Source organism: Protopterus annectens, chromosome 4.part1 (assembly GCF_019279795.1).
Source record: "Protopterus annectens isolate FY-2018-M chromosome 4.part1, PAN1.0, whole genome shotgun sequence".
Taxonomy (NCBI): Eukaryota; Metazoa; Chordata; order Ceratodontiformes; family Protopteridae; genus Protopterus; species Protopterus annectens.
In genome coordinates, this window is record NC_056734.1 from 792,332,399 (window position 1) to 792,355,820 (window position 23,422).

General features: G+C 37.3%; 1 protein-coding gene across 6 annotated transcripts in view; it reads left to right on the forward strand.

Moving 5' to 3' along the window:
* LOC122801054 (cysteinyl leukotriene receptor 1-like) overlaps window positions 1–23,422 on the forward strand; it is an 83,313-nt gene that overhangs the window by 58,235 nt on the left and 1,656 nt on the right. For all 6 annotated transcript variants that reach the window (XM_044070530.1, XM_044070531.1, XM_044070532.1 and 3 more), the window contains one exon: window positions 23,379–23,422. This exon is cut by the window's right edge. Coding sequence is in view for 1 of the 6 variants with exons in the window: in XM_044070536.1 (XP_043926471.1) it covers window positions 23,379–23,395 (17 nt within the window). In the remaining 5 variants the exon portion in view is untranslated. The remainder of the gene's footprint in view (window positions 1–23,378) is intronic.

Consider the following 23,422-nt stretch of genomic DNA (forward strand, 5'->3'; position numbering starts at 1 on the left):
ACATGTACCTGGACTAGTGGCTTCCCCTGCTACTGGAGGACTCTGTTGGGGCAGTCTGGGCAGCCCACTAAGGGTTTCTTTAGACCCATGAGCATCAGTGGGTGTCCCTTTAATAGGTTAATAGGTCCATAGGTTGATACTAGACTATCGGCCCTAGGGCCTATGCAAGCTTAGCCACAACAATTCCCTGGATATTTATTCCCACAATATTTACTTCCCTGAACCCCTGTCTAGCATGGCGACTGACTTGATCCCTGGGGTGAATTTCCTATCTCCCATCCAATTGTCAAGGTTCCTTTTGAAGAGGGCCAAATAGGCGCTCTGCTTGACATGTATGGGCAGTATATTCCAGAGTATGGGGAGTCTCTGTGTCAGGAACCTATCCCTCCAGCATGTTTTGTTCATTGTGATGACAAGGTTTAGATCCCTGGAGTGTGTGGCTCTGAGGGACTGGGATTTCTTTAAGTGGAGCATGTCCAACAGCTCAGGGTTTGATATGGCCTTGTATGTTAAGCAGAGATTGCCTCTGAGTAAACGATATGCCACAGAGTATATCTGGAGTTTTTTTTAGACTGTCAGCATAAGGCATCTGCTTTAGACCTGGAATTCTTTTAGTGAGGTATTTCTGTGGCCTTTCCAGCTGTTGCAGATGTCTTGTGAGGTACATACCAAATGGGACATTGTACTCTATAATGGGTCTAATGAGGGATGAGTACAGTGGACAATGACCTCCTTTTTTCTGGTTGAAAAGCTCTTAGTGATGAGGTGCACCACATAGAAGGATTTCCTGACTTTTGCGGCGATGTAGTTATCGAAGGTGAGACCACTGTCCACCTATGTCCCTAAGTCTCTCATCACACTTTTGGTGTTTAGTGTACTGCCACCTATGCGGTAATTCATGGGTACATGGTTTTTCCCAAAGGGGATAACTATACATTTCTTGGTATTAAGCTTGAGCCCATGACTCTGGCACCAAGCATCTGCTTCTGTAAGGTCCTTTTGTAGAATATCCACATCATTTGGGGATTTAATAATGGCTCCCAGTTTGCAGTCAACTTTGTTAGCCAGAGTCCCTTAGTGTTGGCCTGTACGTCAGTGAAGTAGATGCCAAATAAGAGCGGTCCCAGGACTGAACCCTGAGGTACTCCACTTGTCACTTGGCTGGCGCTGGATTTGGAGTCGGCTACTTTTACAGTCTCGGTTCTGTCAGTAAGCCAGTTGACAACCCATCGAGTGACATATGAATTTATGCCCAGCTCAGTAAGTTGATCTATGATTCCAGAGTGGGGGATGGTGTCGAAGGCCTTGGTGAGGTCCAGAGAGGCTGTGTGGTCCGCCTTACCATCATCCACAGCTCTGGAGACTGATTTGAAGAAGTCAGTCATGTTCAGGAGACAAGATCAGCCATTCACGAACACAAACTGGGTGGGGTCCAGTGTTTGAAGGTTGCCAATGTCTTTGTTTATAAGTTCCATGATAATGGATTCCATGCCCTTGCAGATCAGGCTCGTCAGACTGATGGCACAGTAGTTCTCGGGATCCAAGGTGGATCTCCCCTTGTGGAGTGGGATAACTATAGCTGTGCACCACTCAGTGAGCACGAAGCCTGAGGTGAGGCTATGATTAAACATGATACTTAGGTGAGGTGCCATTTCATTTTGTAGTTCATGTAGTACACAGCCCAGGATGTCATCTGGTCCCATGGATGCTGTATTCTTAGCTTTGGAGCATGCGGTTTCTACCTGTTTGGCCGTGATTACGAGAGTTGGACAATTGTTTGGTATTGAGATGGGCCCTTTAGCGGGTGAGGGGGGGGGTGAAGTTGGCACTAAATCGATCTGCCAGGATATTGGCAATATACTTGGGTTCAGTATAATTAATACCATTCTGTTGTAGCTCAGAGCAGATCTGATCATTGCCTTTTAGATTCTTGATATAACTATAGAATGCCTTGTGGTTGTATTTGGATTCTTTGGCAATTTTATTTTCATAACTAGATTTGGAGGACTTTATGAGGGATCTCAGCTTCTTACTGAGGCTGGTAAGGGAGTTTTTTGCATCCTGGAATTTTCTTCTTTTCTGCAACAGTTTTTTCCTTCTTTTGTATAGTTTGTTTATGGCAGGAGACCACCAGATTGGCTTCCTTATTTTGGAGGAGAGCATCTTGGTTCTATTTGGGATGGCATGATTCCTGCACGAGTGGATGTGCTTGTACAGTGCCTTAGTGTAGGATTCTGCGGTCATACTTTCAGCTCCCATCTACATGGGTGTCATGAAGTTTGTCACTTCTGACTTGAGTAGCATGAAGTTGGCTTTGGAAATGTTTTGTACAGTGGTTTCTTTACTGGGGTGTGGGGGTGGGATGTGGATGTCAAGGGTGATTAGCTTGTGGTCAGACCTGACCAATGATGGGATGACCACTGGTGTGGAGAATCTATCTCCCATGTCGGTAATGACCAGGTCTAGGATATTGGAGCCCCTGGTGGGACAATGGATTAGTTGATCCAGGGCATTGGAATTTATGAATTCCAAGAACTGCTAGGAAAAGATGTTGGTACCCAAGTAGTTTTCCCAGTTAATGGCAGGGTAGTTGACATCACCCAGTATTAGGGTGTTTGGTTGTATCTTAATATTTTCCAGTATGTTTAGAAAGGTGTAGTGAGAATCTTGGGGCAAGGTGGGGGATCTGTAGCAAGCTACAATTTGTTTGCAGTCTTACTTAGTGTTAGTTGCAACTGGAGAATTTCAGATGCATTGTGTTGGGCAACTAGCCTGGTGGTGTGAATGACCTTGGTGAATATGGACATTCCTCCACCTTTCGTGTTTTGTTCTTGGTATGGTGGCTGAAAAGTGTGGTAAGAGTTGTAGCCTCGTATTGCAGGGGTGCTCTCTGGAGCCTTAAACCAGGTCTCAGTTACTGCACAGATATCGATGTTCTCCATTTTTAGGAGTGCCTTGAGAGAGAGTGCATTTTGAGGTTTAGACTTCTAGCATTGTGCAGCATTACCTTCAGATTTTGCATGCTTGTATCTGTTACGGTGCTGATTTGTCCTTTGTACCTTGCTTTAAAATGGCACTATAGGGGTGGCAAGAGCTTTAGCAAATAACCTGAATCCCTGGGGTGACAGAGGCAGACCATCTCTGGCAAAGCATCATGGTCTGTCAATCATGTCATCCCAGGCAGACAGATACTGGATCCCCTTTGAATGACACCAGAAGCTTAGCCAATTGTTGAAGTCAGTCAGTTTGTCCTTATACTGTAGTATAATTCTGGGCAAAAACAGGATGCTACTCAGGGCTAGGGTTATACATGATCTGAGAGCTCTTCCATGTCTTTTTTCATGTAGTCCAGGGAGGTACATCTCAAGTCATTCACTCCAACATGGACAATGACAGAGTCATATTTGTACTTGTTGTGGAGTGAGGTGAGTGCATGCGTTATGTGGCAGATCCTGGCATCCAACAGGCAGCTGACTGTAATATTATCCTTGTTCAGCCTGGTGAGTAGGACATCAGTGTGCCTGACTATAGAGTCACCTATGACTAAAGTGTTGGGTAAGTTGTCTTGCCTTAGGGGCTGTTGTTGGGTAGCATACTGGTGTTGTGAGCTATGTGTCACTTTGGTTGTGACAGATGTTTGTTTGCGTTTCAGCTTAAGAGGTCCTTGTTGTTTGGGCAGGTTAATGTTAAGGGCCTCCGCATATGTGGGTTTAGTGTTGCTATGTTTGGGTGTTGATGGTGTGGGTTTTGAAGAGCTGTGTGTTGCTTGAGGTGTAGTGCAGGTGTTCACCTTCTCCTCTTGATTGTCTAGCGCAATCTTGGCTGGAGAGAGTTTGCTTCCAGTTTGGCTATGTAAGTGCATCTCTTGCAGGTTGTAGTGTTGGGTGATAGGAGGAGAGGGTTGTCTGTGTACATGAGGCAGTTGCTGCATTGCCCCAGTATGCCCAGATTCACCAGATGGACAGGAGAAATCACAAGAAGCTGGTCCTTCGACATGCCTGTTTAGGTGCTTTTTTGAAGTACAAAAGCTGTTTTCCCTTACCTTTGCAAGGTACTTTGCAATTATAGGCTGTTTAGTGCCTATAATTAATTTCTCCTTATTAACAAGGATAGTTGAGTGCTTGTATCAGTTTAAGGTTTCTTATTGCTTTCCAGCAGGTTCTAGAGCAACTACTAGTCACAGGGGGTCAGCTTTTAGTGCTACCATTGAGAAACCAGCTAGTTCTAAGGGAAAATTTGAAGAGCAGACTTTCTGGCAAATGGAATAGTTTAACCGTAGCCCCGCGGTGCTGCATGATGCAAAAAATGCACACACAGAAGTGTTTTTAAGACAGAAAGCTGAAAGGGTTAGAAATCAGCCCAAAATGGCTAATAAAATTACAATTTCAGTGCCTGAAACCACTCCTCTAGTGTTAGACAGGCAATACAGTGCTCACCACTCCCACTGGTAAGCAGTAGGACTTCCCTCTACCACAGCAAGGTCTCTGGATAGCTCTGAGCACAGAAAATAAAGTCCTGAAACCAGCTACTAGCAAGGAAAGGGGGAAATGAGCAACAAGATAGTATTTTTTTTTTTTTTTTTTTTGTTTTGGTTTAAACAGGCTAAACAATGCAATAATACAGTAAATAAATATAGAAAAGGCTAATGCACTTGAGTGTTTAGCCCTAAACAGTAAATGCAATTAAAACTCTACAAAATTAGCAATTTAAAACTTTTTAAATGATGCAAGGCAAGTGAACAAGAAGTAATACAGTAGAATAAGTAGCTAGTCTACATATACAGAAAAGTCTATATATATACAGAAAAGCAGCTAAAACAGCACTAAAACAATTCAGATGCAGTGCAACCTAGAACACTTGAGTTGTAGTAATATTAAGGCAAATACAGTTTTAATAAATGCATTAAAATATACTCTATATTTCCCAAATGTTTGAAAAGCACAGTCAGAACACAAGGAGATTCAGGCAATTTTTCTTTTTTTTTCTTTCTTTTTTTTTTTTTAGGAAAGGGAGAAAGGAAGAACAGAATGAAAGAAACTAAGTGGGCTGGACTTCTCAGATGTTTTCTCTGTATTAGGTAGACTGAGTTAATGACACTAGACTGGGAGGAGTGTCCAAGATTAAATTTAGAGTAGGGGTGGGCACCTGCAAGGCCAGCAGGTATTTATTTTAGACAGAAAACACTGCAGAAATGTTTATCACAGCAGAAAGCTAATAGTGAGCCAATAGCTATGAAATGCAGTACAAGTATGCAGTATACAATAAAATTGCTATAAATATCTAGAATAAGCAATAACTACTAAAAATAAGCCAAAAAGGCTACTTATTGCTATATATCACAGATTAGGTGCTCCTCCTCAGATAGCTCTGTTTGTCTGGTTGCTAGCAGTGATGCCCTGGTTGCTAGGTATAGGTCTCGCTTCTTCCCCCAACTCATCTGAAGTACTGCATTGTCTATTAGCTAACCAGATTCTCATGTCCTCAGGCAAAGTGCTAAGGGCTTGTTCCCTCACCAAAAGGTCTGCCAGCCCTTCAAAACTGGTGATTTGACATTCACTCACCCACCTATGAAAACAAGTGCTTAGTTCAGGAATATATTCAAACACAGTTTCATCTGATTTGCGTCTATGCTCATGAAACTTTTTCCTATAAGCTTCAGGTGTTAACTTAAAACAATCTAGCAAGCAGTTTTTTACAATATTATAATTTAAACAATCTATATCAGACACTTTAGAAATTGCAGTTACAGTTTAACCATGGAGTAAGGGGGTCAGGAATCATACCCAGAGCCCTTGGTCAACATTATACTGTTTACATACCCTCTCAAACATATGAATTAAACTATCAAGATTATTCCCCTCTGTAATTTGTGGAAGAAATCTACTGAACTTTGTTGCTTCTGGGGTTCGGCTACACCCTTCCCCATTACCTCCATGACACTGGTGAAGAGACAGCATCTCCTTTTCATGTTGCTTCTGCTTCTCCTTCTGCACAGCCTCCAGCCATCACAGTTACTAATTTTCCTCAGCCTCAGGATGTCTCAGTTTATCTGTTGCTTCTATTTCCAAAGCCTGGCCTCAAGCTCAAGTCTCTTTAACTTTAGATGGATTTTTTATGTCCTCTGTGGAAAGGTTGAGCTGTCCATTTTTCTGAGAGCTATACATCTCCATGGCCAGTCTAACTGTCTTCCTGGTTGCTATTCTGTGATGCAGTTGTGACTAAAACGACAATCATGTCTGCTTTAGTCAGGATGGCATGCACCAGTCCTTTAGCCTGGCACATTCCAGCCAACTGGCTCCTTGTCAGCTTGCCATACTCCTATGCTGACATGCTTGCCTGCTCTCCCTGACTACCTAAGCTAACAAAAAAAAATAAAACAATTGTGATATGAACTCTGAATATTCAGTGTGTGACTGAGTGAGAGTACAAACACCTTCAGTGACCACTGTACACAGGCTACAGGAATTCAATATCCACACAACTACAAGCCAATTAATATATGATGTGGCTATCTCACCACTGTTAACCAATTAATATGTGATGTGGATATCCCACCTCTGTCACCAATTAATACGTGATGCCCCTGGGCCCAGTAATCAAGAAGCCTCAATCCTCACCACTGGCAACAGTGAGGGACGTACACATTAGGAGGATGACAAGTACATACTCAGTAAAGTGCAATTTCTCTTAAGAGCACACAGAGACCACATTCAGTCTGGAGCTGGTTTCTCCCTCTTTCTGCAGATCCCCAATAAGATTCCCCAATGGCACAGCTATAGGGTTGAGATCTCAGCTGAGTGACCAAACCAAGATCTCCAGCATCCTCTCTGTCTAACCAGTGCTTCGTGTCCCTGCCCAAGTAGCTAACACACACACTCTTTGAGATGTGATTTATATACTAGCACATACACACACAAACCTGGGAATGGCTGGGGCAAGTTTACTAGCTATGCCCCTTTGTGCCCAGACTATAACGTATTTATCACTGCCACCAACCATCTCTTTATCAGCTACTCTAATGTCAATACCAAAGGGTGTCCAAACTTACTGTGTAAAGTTAACTAATAATCTGAATGGTAGTTGTAACCAAGACTTGCAAGGCTATTTATGGGTGGCCTGTACAGTGTCACCAAATACATATGCAGGTATGCTAAGAGTTCAAAAATGTCTCACAAATAGGCACAAAGATAGGTTTAAATATATTTAATAATAAATAATAAAAGAACAAGACAATACTCAAACAATACAGTAACTCAGTAACTACAGAGTTCAGAATCACAGGAAATATTTTAAAACAACATTGCAGGACAGTCTCATATAAATACAGAAAACATCTAAACTAATATTTACTATATTCCTAGCTATATCTAAAAAAATGCTGTGTCCTAAGTCTTAACTTACAGATCAAGGCAAATGCAGATGAGTGGGTGTTCTTGCTATGTCCAAGACAAAACACAAATTGCTCAGTCTTTCTCTGAGAGAGTTCTTAAATCAACATTATAGCTTACTGCTGGGTCAGGTTGGATGACATCACTTTTTGTCACCAGACTTTAGTTCCCAAGCTAAACCAAAAACTAACATCTCTATGTTAAAAATACATATTTCTCAGATGTGCAGCTGCTAGGGAGCCGTAAAATAATAAACCGCGTTCACATTTGAAACCTAGTAATTATTTCTGTTTCTAGACAATACAAAACCTTCTAGCTCTAGACATTGTGTCTTTTGCTAAGCTGAAACTGAGAGATAACACAATCGTAAAACACTTTAATTTCAACTTATTTTCTTTAAGTTTTAAAGTTAACTCTGTATGTTCCAGCTTTTACTATTAAAACATACATTTGCACAGGTATGTAGTTTATATACATTTTTGTTCTTTTCCAGTAGGATACACTGTGGATACATCCTTGAAGCTCAGTACTGTACAAACCCTATTCAATGCATACTTCTGCACCATTAGTTTAATATACACATACCATATAGTTCTCTTACATTTGTTAGACAAGCATATGAATAATATTAATATTCACAAATTACATATGATTATTTACAAAATTCCAGATAGCTGGGCTGGCAGTGTCACACATGCAACCATTAGGGGAAAGTTAGTAATTTTTATGTCCTAAAAATCTCAGTGCATTATGCTATGTTTTTTATATTTTATTTCACAGTACGCAACTGCTCAAACAGAGGCAATCCTATGTAAAGAGAAAATGGTGGCAACCCGGACATAAATCTCTATGGATTACAGTCATTAGAGATTAATACTTTTTGTTGTTCAAAAATTGCATTTTCATTCTATCAACTTCCTAAGCAAATTGGTGTAACATTTTAAAAAATTGTCTTTGACTTTGAGACCTTGTCCCCCATAATTTTTGTCTTTGTCCAGAATTCTTAAATAAAGAAGTTGAGAGGTATGCATCTGACTTGTAAATGTTTCTAGGCATTAACTCTCTTGGACAGCCATTTCAGTATGTGCACACCTAAGTGAAAAAATATCACTCATTGGGCATATATGATACACTGTGGCATACATACATACATACATACATACATACATACATACATTCATGCATACATGCATACAAATATTTCAGGCAAGGGCAATAATGTAATAATGCCCTTCTAGCCTGACAATATACCAAACCAGTTATTCCCATAATAGATGCCCAGGCTGTTCTTAAAAATATCTAATGTAGTGTCTGTTTTAATGTAATTTGGTAGTCTATTTCATGCATCAGATACGCTCTCTTCCAGAGAACAAATTAGTACACTTCTCATTCTTATATAATCTTCTAAATAGGTTGTCTGATGATTTTCTACTAGTTTTCGACAACATCAAACATACCCAGAGGTAGTTCTCTCTAAATGTCCCATATATCTGAGTAATATCATCTCTTAAATATGTATATGGAACATTGTACAAGTTTAGCTATTTTAGTCTTTCATAATAACTTAAATTTTCATATCCATGGATGCCCTTGGTGTATTTTCACTATACTCTTTCCAATTTATTGCACTTCTTTTGTTATAAGGTTCCCATATTGTTATTACTCAAGTTTGTGTCTAATGCAACTAAAAACAACAATTTCACCATTTATGAGTTCCTAGATTTATATTTTTTTTATAAAACAATAGTTTTATAACTATTATTAACTAATTGGTTGATTGGGTTTGAAAAAAACTCAAAGTTTGATTTATTCGTATACTCCAGGTCCTTAAAGGAATCTGCAGTTTCCATAACTCTGTGCTGTATTAAGTACTTGCCTTTCAATCTATGTATCCCAAAATTCATATGCTTAGCATTTGATCTATTTATCGGCATATTTTTCTCCTGTGCCAGAATGGTCAATTTAGTCACATTCTTTTGCATACATACCCTTTTTGCAACATATGTAATTAAGTTACACATTTTAAGTCATCTACATTCACTTCAGATGAAAAAGAGAGATCTGAAAGATACAATCTAAAGAAGTATGGGGCTAGTACAGAACCTTGTAAGGCTAGCTGACTGTAACCTTGAATCTTACCTGTCCAATTGCTCTATGATAATCACCATATCCTATACGTAAACCACGCAGCTCTCCATCTAATCCAGAGTACATCAGTATTTAGCTGCTCTAATTTATTGATGATTGTTTTCTGTATGATCTTATCAAAGGCTGAAGTTACGTTTATATAAATTACATCACAGTACAATTTTTCATTTATAGATGTCATTATATTGTTATAGAATATCATATTACACATGGTAATAGATCTATTTTCAACATATGCATGCTGATATATGGTTTCAAATACCAAGCTTTCCAATAATTCCAAAATAGCCTCCTCTATTATTTTTCCATAACATGGATGTTAACGTGTGGGTTTGTATGACTCTGGGATTGTCCTACTCCCCTTTTCCTTAAGATAGAATTAACAAATGCATGATTCCAATCTGAGGAATCTACCCATCATTAAATGACTAGTGAATAACAAACATAATGGTCCTGTAAGTTCATGCTGAAGTGTTCTCATGTCATTATTACTAATTCTGTCGCCCCCTTGTGTTTTATTTGGGTCCAGTTTGAGTAGTTTTTCTCAGTATAACCTAATATGGCTTTAGTATCTAAGGCTACCTGGATGTTAGTAGGACAATCTATCACCACCTTTGTGGAGCCAAACTGCTTTGCATAAGGTTTTGTAAATATATTTATAATCTGTTGTGTCTGAGAATAAGTTTTAGAATCTGCACACAGTTTATCAATTTGTATATCTTTATTCCTCCCATATCTTATGTATCTATACAATTGTTTCCTATTATGCTCAATATCTTTATATATTTTTTCTTCTAATTTTTCTTGATCGTGTCTCACTCCATGTGTCCAGCTTGTTTATTTTAGTTTTCAAAGTTATAGTTCAACCTCTTTTCCATGTCTTATATTTTTTAACTCTTACCTTAATCAAGTATCTTTTTCATATGGGAATAGATCCTCCTGACGTTGTGTGTCAAGATCCTGATGTTAAATATTTTAAAATTTTTTTACATTTAAACAATTTATCTTTCAAAACGTGTCACATTCATTCTGCAGTTTTTCTACTGAATGCATCACACAGTTAGTTTTACATGGTGACTGTTTTGTTTTCACATAATCTGTGGTTTAGATATCATTTTGGCATAATTATCTAGAAACAATTTAAACTTTATATCTCCATGATCACTGTACATCACTGATGATAAATCTTGTCATGAAAAAATGCTCATTTCCTTAGGAACACAAAGATTGTCTAGTACGTTTCATTCCTTTGTAGGCTTTTTTACAATCTGAAGTGAGTGTTGTTCCTGAACATACGTTGTAAATTATTTCCTTACTAATGTTATTGAGCCAGTATTATTCCAATTTGTTTCTGGTAAATTTAAGTCTCCAGCCACTATTATTCTTACCTCCTGTGTTTCATGCAAAAACTGTATGAATACCTCTAGGTCATCAGCACTTGACTTTTGTGGTGTATATATTACAATTGTTATATGTTCCAGAGATGTCTTTGTTGTCACATTTACATAAGCTACAATCTTGGTGTTATAATTGAACATGTAATAATCATAGGTCTTCTAACAATCTTTAATCACCAGCATAACACCTCCACTTGATTTTTTTATTAGAATGTCGGTGACAGAACTGGTTTCCAACCATTGTTCTTTAACCATGTTTCACAAACAATAGCAATGTCTGTCTTGTGGGAATGTGGCATAATTTCCAATATAGCAACTTTATTACTAATGTTTCTAGCATTAGCAATAGTTATTGTATGTGTATGAGTATGATCCCTGCCTTCACCTCTTTTTGCACCTTGTTAATAGCTGTAATTACTGATATGTATAGCCTTACCACGTCTTGTGGAATAGTACAAGTGCATCTAAATATGGTTCTGGAACTCCATTAAACTCAAGCCATTCAATCATCACAGTAGCCAGTATTCACAGCTTGATTTCTCATTACTCACAGCCAGAAAATGCTGTGTCAAGCCAGTAAAACGGATTCCCACTTAGACATACAATATGCATCACTCTCTCTCTCACAGTCATCATTGTGATTGCATTACTAATGGATGCATTATTTTCCAGGTGGGACTCCTTCTTTAACACTGCAATGCTGCACATGTACAGAGCTTTTACACACATTTCTCTATATTTCAGTTATATGATTGTAAGTGGTTATGTAAAATGGCACAACTCTATTTGTGGTTGCTATGGTAATGAAGCCAGATAAAGGTCTATGAACATCTGCATATTTTCAATGAGCTAAATGTACACATTGGCATGAACCATGCACATAATATTTAGCATGAAGACTATGACATTTATGCTTGTGCATACAGGATGAGTGCATGCATATTATCGCAGAGCAGTTCTGCATTGTGAGAAATATGATTTACAAAGCTGCACATGGGTGCAAAGCTCTACCATATTCCTTCTTGAGTGGAACTACCAAGTGGCCATGGTTGATCCATCTAGAAGGTAAAAGCATTGTATGCACATGTTGCACAAAAAAGCACAGGATTTTCTGTTTTTTCTGCACAAGGACTTTAAGGGACACCTTGTGGGTCATAATGATGGCCTTATGAAGAGTATAGGTAGCAGGTATGAGGTGGGCCATGTGTTGAGTAATGCCACTGATATCACCCATTCTATGAAGGAGAATCATTTTTATTATGATGACTAGAGTTGGTGACATCCAAACCTGCTCCAACAATGTGAGGCAAAGACAGTAAGAGATATATTGCAAACATTGGTTTTGGGGGTGGGGGTACTGCTTTTTTCTCATTCTCATTCTTTTCAACCTCCTATTGCATTAAATCTGGGCAAACCCAAAAATAATAGGTGACAAGGGACAAATATTAATGGCAGATTTTAATTATTGTTCTTGTAAATATGGAAAGTTGTTAGAATAACAGGTTTTGGATTAGCATGCATTATCCGAAGGATATGATCTCTGAAATGTAAATTTCTGTCATGATTTAGTGCCTTTATTCCTCAGTGGATTGCCAGAAAAGCACAACTTTTATGAGGAATGCACTAAAAATATTTGGGAAAAATGTAGACATTTTGTGATAATCTGGACAGTTGAGTGGTGTGCTCGTACTACATATATGTTTAACAATATGTCCCCTGTTTACTCTATGCAGGCTTGGTAGTACCATTGCCATGTACTACACTTATTTTTCACAGTCTATGCCTTGTTTTGTAGCTTCTAAGAGTGTCACCTTAACATGGATGAGTAATGCAGAAGGCAAGAATGCCTTTTTAGACAGTGAGGTGTGTACATGCACAGTACCAGTGAGTGCACTGTAAACCTGCAGTTGTGTTTGTATTATATATATATATATATATATATATATATATATATATATATATATATATATATATATATATATATAGACGCACACACACACACACACACACACACACACACACACACACACACACACACACACACACACACACACACACACACACAAGGGTAGAGAGGCCTTGTTTTCTTGGGTCTGGGTGTGTATAGTAAACTCTAATGGCAGAGACTTGGAGGGCTCACTTGTGCCCTCTATGACTATCTTTCAGAAGGGAACTGAAGGCTCCATTTCTGCAAGTGCATGACAAGGGGTTCTTTGTTGGTATCCCAACATCAGTCACCAAGAATGGTAACTGCCAAAGTGCACTGACAACACTGCCAACTGTATGTTTTCTTTAGCCACATGGAGAATATGTTGGTGCAACTGTTGCAGTCACATAACTGACAAATCCCTTTCATGTCTGGACAGCTGCAACCAGATCATAATATTGACCACTGAGGTGAGTAGTGCTTGGGCTTGTTGTCCTATGGATCTATCAGCCAACCATGTCCTCTTTCTGGTGTGTTTCTTTCCTTTTGTTTGTTTCTGTCAGCATTTCCTGTTTATTTCCCAAAAATTCTCATTACTAGTTCCTACTCTATATTTACAGTATGTATCCATCTGCTGTTACTTGCCCCCTTTTATATGATCAATATTTCAAAACTACAGTCTTCAGAAGAAAGAGACCAGATAGCTGATGATATATATATCTATATCTATATATATATATATATATATATATATATATATGTATGTTTATGGATCCCCGCGGTGGTTGTGCTGCGGTAGCATTGTCGCCTCTCAGCAAGACGCTGTCCTGTTCGATTCTCAGCTAGAGTGTCTTCTGTGTGGAGACATACATAAATGGGGCGTGCCTTCGTTGAAGGTTGTGCGTCTGGGCTGGTAACCCGGTACATAAAAATCCACTACCAATCATTAGCAGACCGGAGTTCCGCTGTGGGGACCCCTAGCCGGGAAAAGCCGAAAGACACAAACAAATGGGTCCACTTTGTAATTTCAAAATATCAAAACCATGACAACACAATCCTGATGGTCACATGTTCGGAATTTTGGAATCTTGAAACTGATCAGTTGAGATCGCCCAGCAATGCAGAACAGTAACTTTACCATTCTCTTCACTGTAGTGCGATCTTGGAGTTGGTATATTTAAATATCGGGGGGTGTGCAGCCTCCTACATGGAGGGGTGCAGGGGTGCTTGCCCCCCTACAAACTGTGATTGCTGAAGTTGTGTTGTTTTAGGTGTTTTGTTTCTTTTGAGATTCCAAAACTTTGAACATATGAGCATCGTGATTGTGATGTTTGAGGTTTTGAAGTTTCGAAATTACAAAGTGGGCCCATATATATATATATATATATATATATATATATATATATATATATATATATATATACCAGTCTTCTGTGTTTCAGACCAACGACCATCGACCATCTGATCTCTATCTTATGTTTGACATTCTGAAACATCTAGAATTTAATTTAGACCCGTATAACACTCTGTCTGTCTGTGCCTGCATACCATGTTTGTCTGGCTGCATATATTACCTGAACTCCAATTACCCTATTCCTCATACATCTTTTGTTATTTTTCCCAACAAAATGTTCTTTTGTAGGGGGGTCTGTCTCCCCCCAAATATCCATCTCCCCCACGTTTTATGTCTTATAGTTATCCTTCTGTGCTAACCACTGCTAACCATTTGCTATTTTCTTATATATTCCATATCCTCCATTTTTATATTATAAACAGAGTTGCAACTTTTTTGTACTAACACACACACACACACACACACACACACACACACACACACACACACACACACACACACAGACACTCCTTTTTTTATAAAATGAAAAGAGTTGCAACTTTTTTGTACTAACACACATACACACACACACACACATACACACACACACACACACACACACACACACACACACACACACACACACACACACACACACACACACACAAACACACACACATACACACACGCGCACACGCACATGCACACACACACACAGACACACACACACACACACCTAACACTGGTCTGTCACTTTGCTGAACTGTGCTGCCAGTGGTGTGCTGACCAGCCACTAGCTGCAGATATATGTTGCTGTATTTAACAAGGGTGCATGCACTGACTCAGTTAGACTTACTTGTCTTAGCCCTGACTTCCTTTACATCAGCTATATGCAAATCTCTCAACCTCTTAGAGCAAGAAATCCGGACAAAGACATAAATAAAAGTGGGACAAAGGCCCAAAAATAGGGATCATTTTAAATATCGCTCTTCCAAACATATAAAGTTGATAGAATAACAGGTTTTGGATTAGCATGAATTTTCTGAAGGGTATGAAGTCTAAACTCAAATATCTGTCATTATTTTCTAACTTCAGTCTTTAATGATTTGTTGCCATTGATTTGCTAGAAAACCACAATTTTATGAAAACTGGACCAAAAATATGAGGTAAAAATGTGGGCATTGTGTGAAAATCTGTACAGTTGAGAGAGGTGTGGCTGTATGGGCTGCTTCAGTACTGTCCTGCTATATGGTAACATATTGCTGTTCTTCCAGTTTAGCTAATGCTTTGTTTTCTTAAGTGGTCCTTTTCTCTGCAACCAGACTCTGCTCCTTGCCCACTGCATATTTTATTAATTCTCCAGAATTTCATGCAGTTCCTTGGAAATCATAAAGCAGTGCTTGCCTAAGAATCCCATTGTTTAATTTTAAACATTTCCTCTGTTTACTAGCAGTTAAATGTTCACTCATTTCAGATTAATAGCAGATTTGGGTACAATTGTCTGGCCTCATTGTATTTGCTGCCTACAGAATATTCTAGCTGGCTTTTGGCAGTTTCTTCCTCATCAGCCAGTCCACGGCTTCCTTTTCCAACTCCACAGATTTCTCATGTATGCATGAATGATTCATCACAGTCATAAAAAAATAGAAATTTCAAGAACAATAAAACTAGGTCATGGCTAAGATCTAGTTCCTCAAAATTGCATATTTTTTCCAGATTTTTGAATAATTCTGCATAGTAAGCAGAAATCCTGACAAGGAGGAAACTGAAGAAGGTGGATGAAAAGGTAAAGCATCACATGTGTCACTAGGAGAAGGGGAACTGTGTTACTGCTGCAGGCATCAATACTGACATATGAAACACAAAGCTGCAACTTTTTTAGAAACCAAGATAATTAGGTGCTATTAGTTATTTAGATAACTCAGAAAAGGACAGATTTCAGTCTGTTTCTGTCTATCCAACTACCTCTCTACTTCTGAGTATTTAGTAAGTGGTTATAGAAAGTGATGAGTACTTACGTCCAATGTTCAAACATTGTTCTGAAATGAATCAGAAAAATAACACGCAGGCAGTGAAATATTAACGGAACAAATAATATACACAGAAAATATGGTGAGCTAGATTTCACTAGCAGTCACACTGCTAGAAGTCATTGGGGAGAGAGCAGAAGACAGGGTAGATATGACTAGTTTTAACCCCCTTTCTTACTCTGTGTGAGATGGGGCAGGTGATAATTCCCACTTCTGCTACAGCAGTGTTCCATAGAGGGTAAAACAGCTGTAAATAGTCTTCCATATGTAATGTTCAGGGGCAGGATAGTCTGTGTGTCAGACCCTTTACATCCTCACTGGGCAGGAAGTATGACCAATACATGTAGGATAAACAAATACTTCACTTTTACAATATGGTGTCGTCACTCCTGATCACCATGATTGTGCATCAGTCATAGGTACATAACAGTGATCATGCAGGGATAAAAACAATATCAGGTTTACACTGCTGGTAGAAACACAGAATAATAAGATGTAGTTTTTTTTTTTTCAAATATAATTTTTATTACATTTCTCTTCTATTTAAATATAAGAAAAGAATGACACAGAAAATATGCATGCAAGGTACTTGGAATATCAAATTTTAGTCATCCAAATACGATATACATATCATAAATCATCAATGTTAGGGTAACAATTATACATAATTGTCTAATAATCAAGCTGCTCTTAATGAGCTGTAAAACAGACATTTGCATAAAGTTAGGATACAACATATTGAAAGTGTGACATTATACAACGATACCCCATTAATATTCCAAAACGTGCACGCTGATTGGTGAGCGTGCACGTTGTAAATGAAAGACTTATACTAATGGAAAAAAGTGTGGTTGCCCGGACTTTTTCCATTAGTATAAGTCTTGTTTTTTTTTTGTTTTTTTTTACAGCAACAGAGAACGCAAGATCTCTGTTGATTTTTAGAAACTGTCTCACTATGCTAAAGGAGTTTAACATAGCAAGACAGCTTTAAAAAAAGTAACAGAGATCTTCCTTTCTCCATTGCTTTTTTTAAAGCTGTCTCGCTATGTTAAATGGGTTTAACATAGCAAGACAGCTTTAAAAAAAGCAAAAGAGATTTTCCATTGCTTTTTTTAAAGCTGTCTCGCTATGTTAAACTCCTTTAACATAGTGAGACACTTTGTAAAAAGCAACGACGATCTTGCTTTCTCCATTGCTTCCACCCACAGCTCTGATGTACTGCGTAAGCATACGCAAGCACAGTACATCAGAGCTGCCGCATAATACCAGACAGCTGCGGAAGAGCAGTATGGAGGCATTATACAATGACATTATTTAAGAAAAGTAAGTATTTTTTTTCTTAAATAATGTCATTGTATAATAGCAATAACCCACTTCTAGGTGTGGGTAATGCTGGATTTACCCACGGTTGTCTTTGTTTGGCCACTCAGGCTTCGCCCTTGTGACCAAACCACACTGACCGTGGGTAAATCCAGCATTACCCACACCCAGGCATGGGTTATTGCTTAATTAAAACATTGCAACCAGATATTCTAATCTACCTAACTAATCATCCTGTCTTGTACTAACTATGTACATTATATACATTGATGTCACCTTAATGTTCATCTTATATGTGTTTGCCATGACCTGTACACTGTTATTGTTGTTATATACTTTTCTGTACCAATTGTTTTTAGTTTCCCTTAATTATGTAAAGTAATATTGATTGTGAAGTCCCTTGTTCATAAATCAGTTTTGTCCTAGGATTTCTAAAAGCGTTTTCCAATGTTTCTGATAATAAGATAGTTGTTTTTGGCTTCTTGTAATTAATTTGCTAGCTAATAAGTACTTTATAGCCATTCCTTTAAATTCTTCCCATGTGATTTTACTTCTGTATAACTAGTTTTGGACTATATATGATTTGATCATTGCACACAATGTGACTATGATGTGTTTGCTTTTGTAGGAGAAATCATTAGGGAATATATGTAAAATTGCCATTTCCCATTATAGGGTAGATTTGGTGTATTCCTTTTTTTCCAACTTGGTCATAATGAACACCACAGCTTGTAAACATGTTTACAGCTCCAAAAAATATGAAGGGTATCAGCAACACTGTTTAGGCATATGGTACAATAAAGGGAGTGGGAGGGATTAATTTTACTAAGAAAAAGTGGTGTGTGATATGCATTGTTACTGATCATAATTTGGGTATAGATTAGTTTTTTAAGGGGAGTTAATTTCAAAGTAAGTTCAATAGCAGCAGCTTTTTGATCATCACTTATCTTATTATTTTTCTCTTCCCAAAATTTGGAGTATTGAACTGCATCTTGATATCTAATTTTTGTCATTAATCTATACGAATTTGATACCATTTTAGATCTCGACAGTAGCAGGTTAATAATTTGTTGATAGAGCTGCATGTCTTGGTTGTCTATTTTGACATTCATAGTAGTTGTGTTGATCAGGTATATTAATTGGTTGATTATGGTATTATAGCTTTTATTTACTTCAAGTTTTTGTCTAATATTGTCAACTAAGAAACATTTGATCTAGTATAGGTCCCATACAGTAATATTTTTAATTTTTGGATACTGATTCAGGTTTAATATAATATTGTTTAATTTAATATTAGGATTAAGGTGTACTGTCTGTCCCAAGACCAAAGTATCTTTAAGATTTAGGGAGGCTACCAGCTTTTGAAATGTTACTGTGTTTCTTATTATTATGGGATGAACCTTAAAATGCTTTAAAGTCTTATAATTTAGAAAGGGTGCTGCTCTAAGGTTTAAATTGCATGAGATTAGATGATTGTAATATATTTTTATCCAAAGTAGATACCATGCTTTGTTGGATGGTTCAAAATTTGCTATTTGTATAATTTGACTAAAGTTTAGTTGTTGCTGTCTTTCGGCTTTTAGGGGTTGCCACAGCGGAACTCCGGTCTGCTAATGATTGGCAGTAGATTTTCATGGTGTCGAGTTGCCAGCTCAACGCCCAACTTTCACTGAAGGCACTCTCATTCATGCATGTCTTTTGGAACACCACTCGACCCGCGGGGAGGACATGCAGACTCCACACAGAAGGCACTCCCCAAACACTAGCTGAGAATCGAACGGGAGAACCTCTTGCTGTGAGGCAACAATGCTAACGCTGCACCACCATGGAAGTAATTCGACTAGAGTTTAATATGTTGTAGTATGTTTGAAATTCAGGTAAGCCTAGGCCCCCTTTTGTTTGGGTAATGTTAATTTAGTATATTTTATTCTTGTGATTTTTGGATGCCAAATAAACTTTCCTAGTAGTGTTTCAAGTTTGGAGAAGTTTTTTGGTATATTTTGGTTAATAGCACTAAAATGAAACAATAGTCTTGGAAGAATATTAATTTTAACTATGGCCGCCTAGCTAGTGGAGACAGATTGAGGTTTAACCATCTCTTAGTGTCTTCAGTGATGTTAGACCAGGTTTTAAGCAAGTTGTTCTAAGTCATATCAGATTGAGGGTGAGTGAACACAATACCCAGATATTTGAGATTATAATTGACTTTAATTTCAGTTTCAGTGAAATAGAATTCCTTATTTCCTAGAGTATCCAGAGGGAATATAACTGATTTATTAGGGTTAATCACATAATTAGATATTTTTAAGGATCTTTCAATGGAGTTTAGTATCATATTCAAATCAGTATTAGGGAATTCAAAATAAATGTTAAGATCGTCAGCAAAAGCTGTATAATTTATTGGGATTTTGAAAATATTCATAATATGGTGGTAAGTTATTTGTGATATTTTAAGCAACAGAGGTTCTATGTATATATTGAACAGGTAAGGTGATAGTGGGTATCCTTGCCTTGTACCATTCACTATTTGAATAGGATTTGATTGTGTTTTATCTATAGATAGTGTTGTTGTGGTATTTTTGTATAGAGCCCTAACCATGTTTATATAATCCTCAGGAATACTAAATTCCCTGAGTATATTTAATAAAAAATCAAAATGTACTCTGTCAAAAGCTTTGGTTGCATCTACTGACAGTGCATAGTTAGGGTGTTTATCATTCGTTTTTAAACTAATTATTGAATCAATGGTAAGTGTGTTGTCATATATTTGTCTGTTATTCATAAAGACTAGTTGCTCAGAAGATATAATGTGAGGTAGGATTTGTTTGATTCTACTAGCTAGTATTGTAGAAAGAATTTTAATATCAATATTTATGAGTGCTATCGGCCAGTAGTTGTTTGGGTTTGATGCATCAGATTTGGGCTTTGGTCTAAATATAGTTTTTGATTTATTGATATACAGGTCTTTGGTACCATACTTTATTATGTATCTATATACTTTCAGTAGTATTGGAACTAACTGTTTCTTGAAAGTCTTGTAAAATTCCACCACGTAACCATCAGGCCCGGGTGATTTACCTGGTTTCAACTTATTTACAGCATCAATGATTTTTTCTACACTTAAGGGAGTTTTAAGATTATTTATTTGTGACTCAATCAGTACTGGAAATTGTAACTCTTTGGTAAATTGATGAAATAATGACTCATTAAACTGGTCGTGGGAGCCATATAGTTTTTGGTACATCTCTTCAAAAGCCGCTATGATGTCTTCATCCATCTCTAAAGATTTGTTATTATAATTTAGTTGCTTTATTTTGGTAGGAGGATTTTTAATGTTTATGATTCTTTCCATTGCTTTTGAGGGTGATTGAGCCTATTCGGCATATTTGTGGAGGAGTTTAATTTCATTGATTGAGTACTGTTGTGTTTGAATTTCACGTAGTTGTCCTTGTAGTGTAACCATTTGACTTTCAAGTACTGGTGAATAATTTATTTTCAGTTCTGACTCTATATTTTTTAATTTTGATTCTATTAGTATGTCTTTTTCTTATAGAAAGCAGCTTTTTGAACTAATATACCCCTAATAATGGCTTTTGTATCTTGCCATTGAATGTTGTATGGTACATCTATTACTTCAAGGTTGTTATAAGTTCAGGTGGGAATGTCTATGATATTTTGTGAAACATCTTTAAGCTTTAGTAAGTTAGTATTTAAAGTCCAGTTTGTAACTGTTTGGGGTCCTTGCATTGAGCTCCTAACTTTAGTGTAATATTTATCTTTGCATGATCCGATCTTGTCCTAGGTTCACTATTATATGTGACTATTATTTAATAAGATTTCAGATATTAAAAATATATCTATCCTAGACCAGGACTTGTGATATAGTGAATAATAAGTGAATTTACTAGTAGTTGTATTATTTCTATAGTTTTCAAATGGGTCAGCTAACTTAAAATCTTCCATTATTTCAGCTATTAGTGTAGTAAGCTGAACCGATTGCTTGTTACTCTTATTTGTCCTATCATGTTCTGGATTAATTAACATATTCCAGTCACCTCCTATGATATACAAATAATTAGAATATTTCTCTATGATTCTGTATATCTCATATAGATACGTTAATAAGATGTAATTTTTAATTATAAAGGTATAAAAAGACAAAGAAAATGAATCACCGTAACTTAAGACATAACTGGATCAGCCCCGCTCCATGCTGTAGAGAGATAAAGCTCTGATCATAACCCTGATGATTTATTTTATTTATTTATTTTGGATTTGTTAATTGGGGTAGAACACTGATCCCATTGCACCTATTTCAGTCTCAGTCTGGGGTAAAAACAATATAAATATGACATTATATACAGAATGCAATTTCCACAAATATTATATACAATATGAATGACCAACATTTCATTTGCAGGATGGGATATGGTGGTGTTGGGCTAGGTAGGTGGTAGTAAGCAGCTAATACCAATTCTTCCCCAGGCATGACCACTGCTTAGCTAATATCTACAGGAGTATAGGTGTATGGTTTCTACTGTATAGGCCATTGGTGGCTTCACACTGCACACCAGTGGGATGCATTGGTAGGAGGTTAGCATGTGTCTCCTGTAAGGAGTGTTTGTGGAAGTCAAAGCCACCTAGAGGGAGATAGTATTAGTTGGGAAGTCCATTTGATTAAAAAAAGAAAAACGATCTTCTCCGTAACACGTGAGTGTGTAGGTTGAAGGGATATCGTCTTGTGCAGGTTGCAAAAGGGTCTGAATATCACATTGAAGGAAGAATACATTAGTTAATTAAGTTAAATAAAGGAAGCTACCCGGCTAATCATGCAGACAAAGAAAAGAAAGAAAAAGAAAGAAAAAATAAACAATGAGAGCAAATGGGCTGCACAGGTGAAAAAGGATAACAGAGGTAAACAGCAACAAGTATAACACAGTAGAAAACTGGCAACTATTTAAACATTATGAAAAACAGAAAGAAAAAAATCAAGAGGAGAATAGCTTGTACTCTCTCTTGGGCTGTGCCTGAAAATGGTCCAGCTAGATTAGTACTCTAGTCATGTTCACATATTAAAATAAGCAAACAAGCAAAATAATAAATTATGAAGACATGAAGGGAGGAAAGAAGGATTTTTTTTTAAAAAGTAAACAGAGTAATGGTATCTTATGAGCAATGATCTAGGATTAGGTTAACAGTGAGAGTAACTGAGATAACACCAGACAATGATGGTTTTGCACAGATCTTTCTGGAAGTATTCAAGTTAATGCATGAGCTTTATCAAGTAGCATACCTCTCAAGAAAAATACAGGGAGAAACCTAAATTGGTACAAATACAGGAGAGGAAAATCAATCAGGTAGATTTTGCATTGCACATCATATGTTAAAAATGTTTAGACTAAGCAAAACAGGAATGGAAGCCATTAACATCCAGTTGCATCTGTCATTGCTGGTTTCCAGTGTAAGGATACTGGGAAGTACTTGCAGTATGCGAAGTTAAGAGAATGCAGTTGGGTATTACCTGATTTCTTGTTTATGAAGAAAATGTATTTAGATTACCTTTAATCTTCACTCACATTTTCAGGCATATACTAAAAATGTCAGGCATGTGAACCACCAACTTTTGTTGTCGAAGGTAAAATAAATAAAATCCTTGCTAATGTTTGGACAAGAAAAGGGATGCATCATATTTAATGTTAATGATTTCTAGACTAGTCATTTTATTGTAATTTCAGGTGTGCTTTTTCTGTCACCATTTTGATAAATTTAGAAGAAGCAGTTGAATATCTTTTAACTTTCATGTAAAATGCTTAATAATCCTAAATTCTTTTACAGAACAAAATATGTGCTGAAAGTCTGAGAAGACAAGCAGAAGCACT